Source organism: Lipophrys pholis (genome assembly GCF_963383615.2).
Source record: "Lipophrys pholis genome assembly, chromosome: 11".
In the NCBI taxonomy this organism is placed as follows: Eukaryota; Metazoa; Chordata; class Actinopteri; order Blenniiformes; family Blenniidae; genus Lipophrys; species Lipophrys pholis.
The window spans coordinates 15,916,195-15,934,322 of record NC_137631.1 but is presented as its reverse complement, the minus strand read 5'-3'; the positions used below and the strand labels follow the sequence as shown (position 1 = coordinate 15,934,322).

At 42.2% G+C, this 18,128-nt stretch overlaps 1 protein-coding gene across 4 annotated transcripts in view; it reads right to left on the bottom strand.

Moving 5' to 3' along the window:
- Nucleotides 1-18,128, bottom strand: part of wwox (WW domain containing oxidoreductase) — a 132,205-nt gene that overhangs the window by 66,834 nt on the left and 47,243 nt on the right. For all 4 annotated transcript variants that reach the window (XM_080475509.1, XM_080475511.1, XM_080475508.1 and 1 more), the window contains one exon: nt 17,551-17,815. In XM_080475509.1, the coding sequence (XP_080331635.1) occupies nt 17,551-17,815 (265 nt within the window). The remainder of the gene's footprint in view (nt 1-17,550; nt 17,816-18,128) is intronic.

Here is an 18,128-nt window from a genome sequence, read left to right as displayed (position 1 = left end):
GGCCCTCCGAGCTGCATCCAGATTGATTAAAAGGCCCTCTTGTAATTGTCAGATCTTGTAGTTACCATCTTTGTGTTTGAGGAGGAGGAGGAGGAGGAGGAGGAGGAGGAGGAGGAGGAGGGAGTCATCTGTGTGAGGAGGGTAGAAGTGAAACCCAATTTCAATCACATCAACCAGTGTAACAGTAGTCACTTCAATAGCCACCAGTCACTACCGCATCAATCAGAACTCCCACTCAAGTAAACCAAAAAAATATTGTTGATGTTCTTTTTGTCTTTACAAACAGCCGCCCAGGTAGCTCAGCTCTATCTCTGCATGCTGCATGCTGCACACATGCACAAGCACAAGCACACGCACATGCACACGCACGCACACACACAAGCACACACACAGACACATAGTCATTTCTCCAGTCATTAAAATGAGAAACAGCCAATGGTGTAGGAGCTGTTGAAATACCATTAAGAAATGGAGATAAATGCAGTGGATCCCGGCCTACTACAGCAACCTCACTACAGTAAATCAGACAGTGACGAATATTACTCAGACCAGGCTGCGTGCATATGAACACACAAATACACACTGAGAGAAAACCTAGCACACCCACACACACACACACACACACACACACACACACACACACACACACACACACACCCATCGACACACAAACTGTGCAAACAATCTGCGAGGCACCTTCCAAAAAAAAATCTCCTTTGGTGGATTAATAAGTAATTATCCTAATTAAATGTTTCCTGATCATCCGTTATGATATATGGATGATGATTATGTTCGGAGATGATTAAATGATATAGTAACAGAGCAGTCTGATATCATTTCAAAGAATTAATGAGCGTTTGTACAGAGGAACCGCGTGGAAATAAGCCACAAATTAAAGATTAAATTAACTTAGATTTAATCAATTTGGGACTAATTGTGAGCGGTGGTAATAGAAAACTTTTACCACAGGTGGATTTTATGTTCTGTTCATTTCTTTTTCTTCTAAATACAGAACAATTTCAAGTCTTGAAAGGTGGGGGGGGGGGGGGGGGGGGGGGGGGGGCACACTTTCTGCAGGGCTTTTCACCAGACAAAATTTAAGAGGCAGTAAATATAAAGTCGAAAAATAAATTATGCAAACCAAAATATTATAATACACTAAAACTTGCCATTGCAAATAGCTGTACAGTTTGCACTGTGAGTTTATACTCTGAAATGAATTGCAGTGTCTTCAATGCGCACTTTGATCCAGACAGACTACTTTTTTGCTGACTGAGAGATGCTTGCACAACTTTCCTTCTGATCTTCCAAAGACATAGCCCCTCTTATGACCAGTTGATTGTGTTACTTAGCGTAATGTAAACCAATAAATGGGGCTAACCTTGTAGGGAGGATCGATGCTTATTTAAAAGCTGATTGATTAACAGTTGTGATTATTGATCGTGCCACGCAGCCCAGACGGAATTGACGGATCTGATCAGGTCGGAGGCAACGCAGACAGACGGCCCAGACACACCAACAGAGAGGAGAGGGTGAGCAGTCCGATAGATGCAGAGATAAGAGTGTCACACCGATGCGGCGCCTCTTTTCAATCATGTTCTGACTTGAAGAGATTATTGAGAGTATCAACTTATTATCTGTACAGTACTTGAACCTCTTCAATACATTTGCCCTAACCCCTATCTCCCACTCCACAGTATAATTCACTTCTCCACACAGTTCACAGTGCAGAGCTGAGCAGTTGCATGTGAAGGAGATAGTAAGCAGTAATATTCAATTATTGTATGCACGGCGTCCCCGTCCCGCCCCAAATTGATTTCTTTCAGAACGGGAGGCATCGCTCAGCACTGACACACAGCCATGTTTCCCCCATCTACCACATCCCACGCAAATTACTCCTCCATCTGCTCTCACTCACTGCGTCGCCCATTTACCCCTCACCTCCCTTCTTTCCTCTTCCTCTCCTCCCCTCTTTTCTCCTCTGCTCTCCTTCTCCTCTGCTTGTTGTTCCTTCTTTTTTTTCCTCGGGTCTCATCATCTCCTCATCTTCTCCTCTTCCTGTCAGACTACACAGCTATCGGTGGTTGGCATAGGCCCCAGCACCCATACTGTACATTTAATCTGTCTTTAATCTCTTTGTATTGTAATGGGAAATGGTTTTGTGTTTTACTATTTGATTGAAGCTACGAGCCCTCCTCTCACCACTGTGGGACTCTGTGTTTAGGAGTGGGAGGTGTTTTCAATTTTGCTTTTGCTCAAATTGTCTTTTATCAAAGAATTCATATCAGTAATATGATTCTACATATTAACCAGGGTCTTGGTAAGTGGCCTAATAGGAATATAAGAGCGTAGAGGGAAGGAAATCAAGCCGGGGAGAAAAATGAAAACTGGTTTCCACTCAAAGAATAAAAAGAAAATACTCTGGATTAAATACAGGCTGGAATCATTGACATTTTTTATTCATAATATTGTGGAGCAGACTAAAGAAAAAGGTTGATAAATGTTTGAACGAGGCTCGTCTGTAAAAAGCAAGTGGTTGCTTTCACCTGGGGTGGTATACCAGAGTTGGGAAAGTTTTCTCCCATCAGTTTGTACCATCATCATAAAGACCTTTACAATTGTACCTTTAATAAAGCCCCACAGAGAGGGAGTAGGTAATCAATACTTCATATCGCAGGGATTATTGTTTGTTCGGAGTCAACATAGATTCAAAACATCTACGTTCAATAGCCATGTAAAGCTAGAATTGATTTCTTCATAAAAGCAGTTAAATTTTTGATGTTGGTGTCACATTTATGCTTTTTTTCCCCCCCAGTGTCCCATTTTTTATTCATACACACATCGTCACTCTTACAAAGATTGGACTGCCGATTAATGCTGAGTGGCATTTACAGTCCATGATGGTTAAAATCAACACAGAAATCCAAACATACATATAAACACAAACACACAAACACAGATATAGGTATTCAAAGACACACACACACACACACTCACACACACACACAGCTTCCTTGCTCTCCTTTTCTAATTAAAGGGACCTCTCTGCCCTGGGTGTGTGTGTGATATTGACACTTAGCTCCGTACAATAAACTTTATTGGCAAGCCCTGCTTGATTACAGCACTAAACTAGAATAACAAGGAATATGGGAGGAGGGACGTGGATTATATACTAAACAGACATTAGCTAGCTCTATTCAAATATCTGGTGCATTTTAATAGAGAGCCCTGTAAGGCCATTGCCTCCTGCAGGAACCAGCAGTAAACTCAAGCTGAAACATATCGAGCACAAACAAAAAACATGATCAAGAACAGATGGAAAAAAATATAAGGAGAAGAAAAGAGACATACATTGAGGAAAGGGGGAAGGGAAAGAAGGATAGATTTTCCGTCATTAATGATCTATGGAAAATACTCTGTCTATTTTCAGATATACTGTTAATGGCTGCTTGCTGTCATTAAAATCGTTGCTGTCCTGAACTCAGGTATTCACTTATTGGCTGCTGCTTCATCTAATATTCATCTACTGGAGGTCAGTGGCAGTAATGGCATGCTTAATTTGTATACACAGATTAAGGGAGGAGACTGAGAGTTTTAAATTAGAACAGAGTTAAGCAACACCAATTGAAGAAGTCCTGCATTTATGACAATTTAAAACCCTCAAGATAGGATTTCTTATTGTTTTAATCCCCACCCCCTCACCCCCGGACCACCCCCACCCCCCCAAAAAAAAATAAAAAATCTGAATACTTGCAGATAGAGCTGTGTGTTGTGTGACTGCTTTAAGTAAATGCACACAATAGCTACACATGAAGAAGGAATGAGAGTTGGCCTCTTCTGAGCAGTCCCGGTGAAAGAGGACACTTTTTAAAGAGAGAAGACTCTCCAATTATTTCTTAACAATGGTGTTTAAAACAATACCTGGAGGCAGAGACTTTGCATGGCTGCTGCATCCTGGACAATGAATTACCATCTCATGCAAAATCAATTAGGCTCAAATGGCAGGTGAAAAAAAAAAGTCTTGGTGTTTTGTTTTAGGAGTTATCATCAGACTTATTTCACAACATTTTGAATTTTATCATCAACAACAATCAAGTGCTTTGCATCAGAAAACAAAATGAACTTAGTATATCACCAACAATACTTCAGTGAAATTTTCTTTCCACTTGAATTGATGCTGCTATGTCATTCTTTATGAAAAACAAAAAATGCATTTGACTAAACAGTCATTTTTAATCCCATAGTGTGGGACAACAGATTTAGGAGTGCAGATGGACCGCGGCTCTGTCCCGCAGCTTCAACACGGACCGATCGGGACTCTCCGCTCAGTCAGTTGAACTACAATGACCCCTACTGGCGGAAACCGGTACTGGTGGGGGTAGTGCGCTCATACAAAGAGCCTCAATCTAAGAGTGAACTTCAGGCTCTCCAATTGTTTGGGAGCTTAAAAAAACAAAAAGCACAATTCAAGAGGAGCTGACCAATAAAGGTCATTCTCTTTTCCTTCAGGTCTAATATTCCTTTTTACGTCAGATTTTTCTCTGGTATTCAGTTTATTTCTTCATTTTGTTCATTCACAGGCATTATCAGACTTCAAATCAACCCCACCAACCACACAATTCTCCTCCTCTCTCCTGAGGCCTTGGCACCCTTGGCAGGGCCTGTCCCGCTGGGTGTCTTGGCAGAGTTGTGTCTGTGATTCACCCACAGCGTGCCCTCTGGCTTAACAGGCTGGCACAAGGACACGGAGCAGAGTTGAGAGAGGAGGGCAGGGCAGTCAGTATCCAACTACCGACTGATAGCTCCATATATTACACGAAAGAAAGCTATCCCAGATGAGATGTGCAGCACAAGTTAAGTTATTCCAGGCCCAGAAGACGGTTTTCAGCCTGTGGTTTCTGTGAGCGGGGCAGAAAATGTAAGATTGGGGCAACGGGCACTACTTCGTCAGTTGCATGTGAGTCTGGAGGAGAACGTTAGAGAGAGTGAGACACATGCGGCCTCACCTTGAAGAACCACTGACCCCACACACCTTTATTGCATCTCCAATTAGAGGAGAGGGAGGGAGGAAGGGAGAGTTACAAAGAGGGAGAGACGAAAAGAGTGAAAGAAAGTGGGGGAGAGATGTATTTCATAAATGTAGTTCCATAAAGAGCACTGACCCAAATGGCATTCAGTAATTCTTCCCAGTGCCAGAGGAGGTTGGATAATCAGAAACTTCATCAAGCTCACCCCTTCCTACTCTCCTTCCCTGCGTCTGCAACACCTCCTACTGTCCCACCCTCTGCTGGAGCCTCTTAAACAAAATTGTGTGTAATAACTGCATAACATATACGGTGCATCCAGAACACGCATCAAAGAACACCCCTCTATCCCCCCTTCATCGCTTCATTTTAATTAAACAAGTTTCCTCCACTCGCCATCCGTCATCTCTTTGATCTGCTCCCATCCGTCTCAGAGTGAAAGAAACAGTCTATCTCCACTTCGAGAAAGTTGTACATGTTTGATTCTGAAGACTTCCAAGCCGCAGCGGTGCAGCATTGATTTAACCAACACAAAAAAGCATCAGAGCTTTTAAAAAGAAAAGAAAAAAAGTTGGAGAAAACTGAAGGGAAAAAAAAAACTGTTCCTTTGTCAAATACTCAACTATAACTACATCTCCCTCATGGTCCGTATGGGTCTATTAATAAAAGCTGAACAAATCTCTTTTTGAAACTGTTCAATAAATTCAAATCGTTCTTCATGACAATGTCTGTAATACATATCAAATCTGTCACTGCTGTGTTGAGATGGATATGGGAGGACAGAAATCTGAAAGAAAATAATACCATTAAAGTGTGTCTCAAGCACCAAGTTCCCATCGATCCATTCGCTCTCTTTTCCAATACACTATGGACTTAACATAGACTTATACTTTCTTAAGCACAAGTGGGACCACTCCCTTCCTCTGGGGTGCAACACTCACACAATGCTTCAAAAGAACATTTTGTTTATATGTTCAATACCAGAAACATCAATGAAATTATCCATTCATTAATTTCCTATTCAATACAAATTTAATGCAGAGCCACGGAGTAGCCAGCTCATATCCAATAAGGACATCTATTCCCAATCATTCAGCTGGGTGCTTCACATTGTGCATGCACACACACACACACATGCAAGCACACACTCGCATCAATAGGACTGTTCCTGAAACAGCTATTCCTCACAGACTGACTCAATACTGTAGAGAGGAGAAAATGAAGAAAAAGAGAGAATAAGGAGGAAGGGAGTGGACAGAGACGGGGACTTATCATTTCTTAAGCACAACTGTCAAGGAGAGAGTCCTGACATTGGAGCGTCACACACCACAGCTTTAGGTCTGTAAAGCCAGGCATGGCCTGGAAAAAGTGGTGAAGAAAGTATGAGAATAAGTCAAATGTAAATACTATGACATTGGCAGTGGGAGTACAGAATTCATGAGATTAATTAAAAATACAAAAGGAGTAACTTGCACCTACAATGTCAGAAGTAAAGTCATTCGTGTGACGAAATAGTGACTCTGTCAGAGTTAAATGAATGTTGTCCAAATTATTTAAAGACGCTACATGTTGTCCTAATTGCCTGATCTGGATAAAGCAGTGGAGAAGGTGGTTGGATCATATTGGATGATGCTTATCAATGTACTAATATGTGAGCCACGATTTAGGTTGGTATTGAACATGATTGGTGTTCACCAAAGGCATTTCCATACCTCAGAAACTCAGGCCTTATCTCTAATTGATCTGGCTAATCCACAGACATAAAGTGTGACAATAACAAACTCAAATCTCGAATCAAACTGTGGCTGTTTAAATCTAACTTCGGGGTAAACAAGTAAGGAAAATAATTTTCAAGAAAAAAAGGTACAACCGTCTCATGCTCAATGATACGATCTATAGCTCTCTGTTGCATGTGATTAGGAAATGCATCGAAATGCTATCAGTATCGAATATCATACAGGTAGTGAACCCAGCTGAACCATACCTCCCATAACTCGACATGATTCATATCAGATGGAGCTTTGAGGTGTGTGTGTGTGTGTGTGTGTGTGTGTGTGTGTGTGTGTGTGTGTGTGTGTGTGTGTGTGTGTGTGTGTGTGTGTGTTTAACATGTTGGAGCCAGCGAGGTGACACAGGAGTTGGGGTTCACAGGTCAAGTAGAGTCAAACCAGGTAGGCGATTGGCTGATCAGGTCTGAGTGTAATGACTAATCAATGGTTGAATGCATTAGCCTAATCTAATGGGCCAGGTGGGAGAGGACAACACTAGACGCATGGAACACATGATTGAGCACAACATGCAACAGCAACGCAATCAATACCACATAGAGTGGTCTAACCCCAGGAGGGGGGTCCCCGCTAGTGGAACGACCTGCCAGGCATTTAGGACACACTTTGAATGTGCGTGCGAGCGTGCATGCGTAAATATGTACGGCTGGTTGGTTAGGGGAGGACAGAAAAGGAACCAAGCTGTATTAGTCTGATTGATTGGTTTATGAAATGAAATGAGGGAAACCAACATCTTTTGTTTCTGACCAGCAGCTACACACCACCTCAGTGAGTAGTTACTGTTCAAGTGCAATGTGTGCTGAGAGGAAGATGCACTCAGAGACGACAAGGAATGGGAACAACATACGAATAACGGAGTGTTTTAAAATGCGAAAAAAGGCTCTGTAATGTTGAACGTAAAATCAGTCTGTTCACAGGAGAAAACTGAACCAAGGAAAACTGGAGGTCACTCTCATGCCTAACTTCCCTGAGATGAAGATGTGTTAAGGACACATGTGTAATCCAGAATAATACTATCTATAAAGTTACACATATTGACCGAAACCACCAGAGAATTTGATCAAGCAAGAAAAAGCTTCCCAAACTGTTCACTGATGTTACAATTTCTGGGAGAAAAAAAATTGATGGAAGAACACTGATCAAAAGGAGATCACCCATGAAGAGATCTACTGTGTGAAAAAAGACGGAGAGAGAGATGACAAGTTAGGGACAAGAGCCAGTCAGAGCAGAGGACAGGCCTGGGTCAATACTTGCTGCACATACTGCTGACACTGCACAGCTCAACACACACACACACACACACACACACACACACACACACACACACACACACACACACACACACACACACACACACACACACACACACACACACACACACACACACACACAAAAGAGAGAGAGAGACATCACACCAATCAGTCAGCCAATGTCGATGGTTGAAGCCGAAGATTTGCAGTCTTCTTGTTTGTCCAACGAAAACCAAAATTTTAACTAAAACCTTTCATATCTGATATTTGTCATCAGGAAACACAAATCAGCCAGAAGGAAATGAAAGGCTTGACTGAAGAATCCCAACACCTGAATGAAATAGAATAAAAGTCATTTCTTTTCACTGGTTGTAGTGCAATAAGGGCTCCACTGTATTAAGGTGGAATATACAATGCATTAAAAACATGAGTAAAAAAAATTCTAAATAATTTTTATTCGTTCTTTACATACATTGATATTTTGGACTTTTAATTTAGAAAAATTACATAATTGAAGTAAAAATTAATTTGCAAAGAAATGAAAGATTTTACTATTTAGTTGATAATTTCTGTAATAGTTCAATGCAAAATGCCATTTGCTGGTTTTACCAATTGTCACTGTTATGTTTGCTGCACTGCATAGTTCAGATACCAAAAGACAAAAACATGTGAAATAATGGGAAAATTAAAAATAAATTATGAAAATAATTATTCATCCTCAATTTGATGTCAGTGTTTTCAATGAAAGTGCAGGGACAGATATATCAAAAAAAAAAAAAAAAAATGTCACAATGCTTGATGCAACAATCATTTAATTTGTGTCTGACTTAAATGAGCAATCTTAGATTTTCATAATTGTATTTTTTTTTATTGTTTGATTTGTCAGTGTGTGTGTGTGTGTGTGTGTGTGTGTGTGTGTGTGTGTGTGTGTGTGTGTGTGTGTGTGTGTGTGTGTGTGTGTGTGTGTGTGTGTGTGTGTGTGTGTGTGTGTGTGTTTATGGTAAAAGAGCGGTCTGTGACAGGGGCCTCTCCATCTTTGAAATGAATTAGCGTGTGGTGCCTTATTGAGTGAGGTTCAGTGTTTAAGTGAAACTGATGAGAGATGTGTGAGCAGCGAGGACTGAGCTATAAGTATGTGGCTGAGGTCACAGGTTAATCCTTATTGATTTACTTCACCGTCTGCATACAGCTGCACACAGAAAGACAAGAAAGTAGAGGCCTGTTTTACCGGCAAGAACAAACGCAAGATAAACATCACTGTCACACACACCAACACCTTCATACAAATCTACTTATGTGACCTGACGTAAAGCAGGGTAGGAACGAGAAAATTAAGTATCATTTAATCCCTAAACAGGAAGTTAACAGCTCCCACTTAGATCACGACCTCTTAATAATCTCGACCTCCTCAGCATCCGTGTGAGATATGACCACTGGCTTCATTTACACGTGTTCATATTATCGAGAGCGCCTCATTTAAATATATATGATATAAATAAGTGGGTAACTTAATGTGCGTTCCATGTGAACACAGTGCATGTCTTCAGCAAACCTGCCTCAATATCCAAATTACATGAACTTGCAAAACATTTTTTTTCACCGTGGTGACAGCTTTAAATGCCACCCCCCCTGAAATCACAGCGACCACTGACAGACCACCCGACCAGACGGGAGGATGTTTGAGGAGAAACCCAAATAATACCCGATCCCAGCTGTATTTATAAACAGCCTCTTTACAATCTCATCCCACAGGAGGACAGGTGAAATATTACATTAATATGAACAACTATTAATAATAACCCCCCCCCCCCCCCCCCCACTTGCCCCCCACCTTTTACCCTATCACTCCTTCTCTCTCTCTCTCTCTCTCTCTCTCTCTCTCTCTCTCTCTCTCTCTCTCTCTCTCTCTAATCCTATCATGCGGGCAATAAGTGTATGCACCATGAGCACATTTAATTTCTGCGGTTGGTTTTCAGCGAGCCCAGAGGTGAGCCTTAATAAGGATCAATGGCACTTTATCTGGGACAGCACCCACTTCACAGCATGCAAATTACACAGCAACCCTTAAAAAAAGAAATGGATTTAATTAAAAAATGTAGAACCACGGGCTCTGGAAATTCAATTAAAGGATTTATGCAAAGGTTGGCTAGCTTTTTGTGTTGCAGTTCCTGCTTATATAATGAGCTTTTCATATTAAAAATCAATAGGTAATCTGGGCTAGGGGATCGGCTGCTTATGTACATTTTTGAAATCAATTTGAAAAATAGTCCATCAGCCCCGTGTCACAACAAAGAGGGGAGGGAGCAGTGTGTGTGTGTGTGTGTGTGTGTGTGTGTGTGTGTGTGTGTGTGTGTGTGTGTGTGTGTGTGTGTGTGTGTGTGTGTGTGTCAAAAGCCGCACTAGTGGACAGGTGAGAAAGGGGTGATAGGTTACATCTTCCTCCACTCCGGGGGTCACGGGAGAGAAGCTCTGAAGCTCTCTAGGTAAGGGAGATGGAGGGTGAAGGAGAGTAGAGGGTAAATGAGTGAGGATGTCTCTCTCGCCAGCTCTCTTTCGGGCTCTTTGGCCTGGTCTGATCCCTTCCATTAGAATGAGAGTCCCTCGGCAGTGAGGGTCTGGCTGGTTCTGACCTGTGGCTCTGTGGTAATTTAGCCCAGCTCCAACTCACTCAGTCCATACTGAGCCAAGCCCAACTGGGGACTTGTCCTAATAACCTCCCTGAGGTGTGTGGAGCGAGACAAGCAAAGAGGATGCGGTGGAGGTTTCAAGTGATGTTTCTTACCAAATAAATCTGAGTCTGTCATGGAATGACATCAACCAATATTTTCTGTGTAAAAATCTGGATGAAAATGTTTTATAATGGATAAAAGTTTTAGCAGCCGTGCGAAAATTACATTTATTTTTTTTTTAATTTCCAGAGAAATGACTTTCCCTGTTTTATAACTTCCTCTATTTTGACAGGGATATTGTTCATGCCTCCTTCACACTCATGTTGTATAACCGTACGCAGGCACGAGGGGTGAATGACTGACTGCATACAGTAGCAGACTGTCAGCATTTGATTGGTTCTTTATTGATCCAGACACGCTTTCCATCACATCAACTCATCCACAATAAACCATTTACACAGCTTCCCTGTGCAATGGACCGCATAACCAGGCCTCGGGCCATCCATGTTCACCCACTGTGTGTGTTCGCTGTGTGTGTTTGTGTAGGTGTGTGTGTCTGAGAATGTGTGTGTTTTCTTTAATGAAATGGTATCTCCGTGGACAATAATCCCAGTAACAGGATTGGGCAGGAACACACATGTCAATACAGCCAAATGGGATTGTACGCTTCTATCCATCCCCACACCAACACATCTTTCTCTCCTCCTGTCTATGTCTCTCTCCCTCGGTATCTCTGGCTCCTCCATGTAGTGCAGCAGCACAGCAGGAAATGTCTGGCAGGGTTATCACACTGATTGTATCTAGTTACTCAAAAATGATCTACAACATGGCCTCTGAAGGAAATCTGTGAATCATCACAGAAGCTCACTTTGAGTGTCTGAACTTCATACCAGCCGGTCTAATATGTAATGTTCTTTCGACACCACTGAGGAGAAACCGAAATGGTGTTTCCAGTCAGGCTAGAGCTGACCCCCCTCCTGTGAAGCTCCTAATCATCCAAGAGGGCTCTATTACAACGGCCTGGCAGCTCATCTAACCCTGCAGAGGAGAAGGGGGGCTGGTGGGGAAGATTGGGACCTCTGCTCTTCTTTCTTTCCACTTGGTTGAGCAGCACACACACATACACACATACACATAGGTTGCCTTGGTGTTCACCAGAGCTGCCGCATCTGTGAGCTACAGCAGATAAGAGATAGAGCACCTGACCTTATGTCTGTCTGCAGGAGGGAAACTGGCACCAAAGTACAAGGGGGTGTTGTGTTCACATAACACCAGCCACCCATTTCACTGTACATCTATTATATGGTAATGCTGATGTCTCTCTTACAGTAGCTGCCTCCAGGTTTAACCCCTAAAGATGCAGTGCTGAGATCCTGGTCACCATAGGCAAGGTTCAGTTGAAGAGTAACTGGAAGTCCCATGTCTCCTGCCTGTGAACAACAGCTTTACGAAAGCGGCCTTGTCTGGTGGTGCCTGGTCAAAAGTTCAGCCTGTGCATATGTAAAAAGGTGGCCGTGTGCCCGAGGCAGGATCCTGGGTAAAATAATCATGCTAAAACGCTAAGAAGCATGGGACCAGGCAAGAGCGCTGATGAAACTGGCCCCTGGGGGAACTAAAGTGTCTGATTGGACCAGCAGAGCCTCTCAGGCCGGTGCCCACAACACCCCTCCCCTCGCTTCATCCATAACAGTGGATGATGGGGAAGTCGAGCCACTGCCCACAACGATCTCCTTTCAGCTCAGCACTGTCTGTGCCTATAGTTAAGGTATAGACTTGATGTGTATAGGCTGAGCCCAGCTGCTCAGAGCCTGAGGGTACCGCAATCTTGAGGGAGCAATCTGTCAGTCAACAAAATGTCACAGGGTCAGCAATCCAGCATGACAGGACGGTGACAACTTCACAAAGGTTAAAGCCCAACTAATAACCGTCGCTGATATTCATTACATGTACCATCCAGCACCTTGTACAACACATACATGATCTCAAAATGCCACATACACAACACCAGATCAGATTTATCGACCGAGATCCGCGTCAATCAAACTTAAACTGGAGAACTCTGATAACGCCTGTTTTTCACAGTCTTAGGTTGTTTCTCTCGCTCTCGTGTGCGCGCACACACACACACACACGCACACGCACACACACACACACACCACTGCAGGCCAGATCATTCAGCGCTGATAATTGTACCAAAGGACACAGGGAAAACTCCCACTCCAAACACGCTGAATTAAAGAAACAGGAGTTACAGGCATGGTTGCACAATCTCTGATAAGTAGATCAAGGCACAGGGAGGGGAACATGATGTTAGTGAGAGATAGTTTGGCTGATTAAAATGTCATGGCTCTTTATAGATGTCTTTCTCAACTCAGCAAAAAGGAATCAGCTCTGTACATCAATAGCGGAGTGGGCTGTGCTCACTGCTCATAGAGAAGTTTCTTTCTCTTAAGTTAACACACAACACAGAATTCAAAATAGAGGAAGACAAAGAAATATACATGAACAAAATACCCCAAAAAATTTCAAAAGATAAAAGTGAAGAGTAAAACTGAGATGAAAGAAGAGGATCAAAATGTGATTAGTGAAGGAGAACGGAGCCAACATGATTGGATGGCCAACTACTGAGTGTCTGTCCTGACAAGACACTTCATTCCCTTTTCTAAAACAATGAAATTAAAGATTTAGGACCACATGGTGCACCAGGTGTTTCATTCGTTTCCATATTGTGCACTCATGCATGTGTCCATGTGTGTCTCCTCACATATCAAAACTGTATATCACTTCACCTGTGCTCCTATAAATCAAACCTGTGTTTTAAATGAGAGGCTGGTTATTTGCGCAAGAACACACATGGGGGCTTTGTGATTGTTTTTTGGAGTCGACATTCTGCTTATGTTTGCATCCCAGAACAATCTCCATGGATCCCGCAAGCGTACGCAAGCAATTAAAGCGATACCATCTTCATATCCCTGCAACCAATAACTGAAATAATATCACTGTTTTATTAAGCCCTTAATGTGGGGGCAGAAGGAGTGAGGAGTGGGATTTTAAAGAGGATACACTTTCAGGGGCCTTATCAAGACCAGATTTAAATAAGAGCAAATGCTCAGCTTAAGGGTGTGTCTGTGTATCTCTGTGCGTGTCTGTGCGTAAGCCTGGGTGTCTGTGTGTGGCCTTTATCAGACTTGAGTTTTAGCTAATCGCTGTGTCAGCGCGCCAGAATTTAATTACTAGCTCTACCTTTGTCCTTTAATATTTACTAACATCTACACTACGTTTAATTAACAACATGTAGGAAAACCATTGCCCCACTCCTGAGGAGGAACCGCTCTGCTAATTGCGTCTGTACGCTCGCATCCAAAACACCAGCACGCCTCCCGTAGACACTCCAAAAAACACAGCAGCGTCTAGGGTACATTTCCAAGTCATGTGATTAAAAAGCTTGTTTTACAACCGAGCTTGAACTCACGCAGGCCAAACCTAAAAACAAAAAATGCAAGATGGTGTTGAAAAAGTAAAAAAAAATAAAAATAAAGATCAGAGAATGAAGAAAAAAAAAAAAAAGAGTAGAAAAATCAGAGAATGAGGAAAAAAGAGTCAAACTGAGGAAATGTTCAGCTTGGCATTTTGTGAAAGGTGCTGAGGAGCATATCCTCTCATCTCTCATACTATGTCAAAAGCCGGAGAGACAAATGACGGCCTGAGGCCTCGCATCTGTCAGACATGATGGATCAGAACAACGCTCCACTAAAACTCCACCGCGCTGCCTTTCAACACATCACATTTTCACTTCAGTGCAAACACTAAATTGATAAAGTATGAAGAATTGCTAATGGAAAGATGTAATAGTCAAACTAAAGCATATATTAGGAGGCTATGGAGCCTAAAGGGTGGAATGTTGCTATCCATTGAAAAGTCTTAGAGAGCACAGGACGCAGTCTAGACCAAGATAAATCACAGAGCTGGATTTTATCGTTCATATCCAAAGCGTGTGAGGACGTTAACCTCAGGCACCTTACATCACCTCGTAAGTACATACACATGCTAGGGACACTCTGTCACACATACTTATAAATCCTGCAGTACTTTACTAACATCAAGACGCATCCTCAGTCACTCACAACATCTGAGACCAGGAGCTCTACTACTGAGGTTATTACCTTCCTACCTAAGCAGTAAGTAATATTTCATCGTATGGTGGAACCAGATGCCGCTGACCGAAATGAAGGCAAACATCTCTACACTGACATGGTGGCAACAGCGCTTCAGTTTCAGTCATGTAAACCCAACACATACACTGCTTTGCAAACTTTTAGACTTTTTTAACACCTCTTGAACTGACTGACTCACTCACTCACTCACTCACTCACTCACATCCTTTTGATATTTCATCTATCAAACCAAGTGCATATTCTAAAGTGGTTGCAACTCCTGAGCTGATAAAAGAAAACAAATAAACAAATGAGAAACTTTGGGAAGAAGCCACAACTTAACAACTTTCATTGGACTAATTTACTATATAGAAGAATGAATAACATGACAGTTCCTCACATGTACAACCAAAATCTCTTGTTTTGGTCCTGGTGGCTGAAGGCTGTTTAGGTCATCAGCCTCACACGACTGTACGACAGAGAAAATAGATGTAAGACTAAGATGTAAGACACTAAAAATCCTAAAGCAGGATGCTCTGCTGGGACTCAAATGTACAATAGCTCAGAGCTCCCTATGGAAGGGGGGTGGTCGCTGTTAAAAAAAACAAACTAGATAGAGATAGACCATAAATGGTGCATTCTAAAGCATTCTGGACTACTAAATACTACATTGTGACATGTAGATTTTGCTTCCTAATATATTTCCTTTTCTCCTTGACATTTTTACTGATGCTTCTAATATACTTTCCTGCTTTGTTAAAAAGTCCAAAAAATTTATTTTAAGGTAATGGCTTATTTTAATTTGTGATGGTTTTCACTTTTACCTGTACCTGTACCTGTACCTGTACCTGTAACTGTAACTGTACTTGTACTTGTACCTGTACCTGTGCCTGAGTCACCTCACTCCAAACCTCCCTGTACTTGTTTATTCCCCTTGTAGTTGACACATTGCTTCTATCTGCACCCCTAACCTGTGCGCCTGTAGACTGTGAACCCTGAAATAGTTTCTATTATTCTCTTATTAGTTTTTAATTGAATATTAGATGCTTATTTGTTATCTGCAGGCCACTTACAGGCAGGTTCTAAGGCTTTAGAATCTCACAGTTATATTAATAAATTGGTGAGGTAACAAGCATGATTGTCAATTCTTTTATCAAAATCAGCATTTTCACAGCAAAGAATATTTTATTTTTCAATGAAAAGCATGAATGATGTGCAGTTATCCAAACTTGTGTCAACATTTTGGAAATGAAAAATTGGATAGATCATAGGTCCATAGAATTAATCCCACCTGTGTGGATTCTGCAGATAAAATTCCTCAGCATTTTGGAAAGAAAATTCATCCAAATTTCTCCCCTCTGCCCCGGCATTTGAACGCACCAAGATGAGTCAGAGAATTGAGAACAATTCAGAGGCCGCCTTTCAAAACGTATATACCACATGGTATCAACTGATCAATCACGTTGCTCATTACTGGGCGTCATACGAACCGGAAGTCAGCTGCGAGTTGCGTACTCAAGCTAAGATAATTCGCTATATTTTGCCTAAAAAATATGAATTTAAGGAAACTTAGACGGTGACAAGTACTGATGGCCATTATACACAAATCTTAGACGGCTTTGGGCAACACGTCCACTATTTTTTTGGCGGTCTTTTCCGAAAATTGACGGTCAAAATGACGGCTAGATGGCTCGCTGCCTAAAACCATGCATCCCACTTACATAAGTCTCGTGGCAGAGACAATACTCAATGTATATCGACATAGTATTAATATATTTCCCCACAAGATTACAACTTCCTTGCTAGATGAAGACCTTTGCAGGGGGTCACTGGGGCACATCGACTCCTGCTACTATCATCTTGTAGTTTCCACTCCCTCGAGTTTAGCTGTTACTTCAGAATTAAACATTGAAAGTCAGCAGGTTCCCACAGCTTTGAAACTGGTCTTCTGTCATCATGTCTCCTCTGAGGTCACAATGTCTTTATCTTACTCTACCGCTACCTCTTCGACAGATCTTCACAAACCAAGATTGTGTGAGTCTGCTAATAAGACTCAGACCTTCAAATATGGATTTCAAATATCTGGTAATAAGGTCTCCTCATGGAGACGGCATGTATGTTAAAACCATATTTGACGGAGAGGTCATTATTTTTGTGCTTGGGGTACTTGACAGTATAAGGGTAAGGACTCGCATTGGGCAAAGCATTTACTGTAACCTAATAGTCGCAGTACAGTGGATCTGGACTAGCGTGGTCAGGAGATAGGAGAACAGTCTCTCAGAGTTAAATAAACAGCGGCTGGAGGAAGAGGAAGACAAACCACAGAATATCTCTCTATCTATGAAACCCAGACTCTCTCTCTAAGCCTGCTGCAGATCAACCCCTCTCCATCCTTTTCCTGTCCTCTCTCACAGGAATGAGCCAAGACAAATATATAGGCTCAGTTACAGCGTCAGAGTGCAAAGAAAAAAGAAGAAGAAGACAGTGACATTGTGTAGAAATCTCAGACTTTCTATGTGGCTCCACTCATGGAAAAGAAATTAAAACATGATCAAATGTCAACAAATTCCTTCTGGTGAAGACAAGCGTGATCTGTGAGGTTGTGACAGCGGTTTGTGCACTTATGAAGTAAAATGACCCTTTTTCAGACATATTTTCTCTCTTACCATAGACTTGGTGAAAGGTCTGGCCAACGTGAAGAGAAAGGTCATCAGCCACCAGCTCCGGTGAATGGAGGTGTACATCATGTTCCCAGGATGCAGTGCATTGGAGGTGACGCCATAAGGGGAAAGGCGGCGGTGGAGCTCGTTGCTGAAGAGGATATTACACAGTTTGGCCCGGTTGTAAGCCAGCATGGACCAGTAGTCCTTCTTTGAGGGAGACAACAGGGCCAGGTCCACTTTGCCACATGAGTCTAACAGGTCGGTGAACCTGAAAGATAGTTCACATTAGGAGTTGTCAGGATGGGAGTGTGATAGTGTCGAGTTGTACGCAGGCTTTCTACCAGCAGATGTGGAGTGCTGGATGCATACAAATCAAAGACGTGACATGATGTTCTTTAATTGCCTGCGACAGAGCTGTTAAACTCCAGATGTTTGACAAGGCCCCTTAAACATTACACTACTCGTTGTGTTATTATGCAGTCGCACAACAACACCACAACACATGGACACAAAAGCTAGACTCCGTGTATGTGTGGGAGGAAAGGGATAGGCTCCAAACCAGCGGAACACATCCTACATAT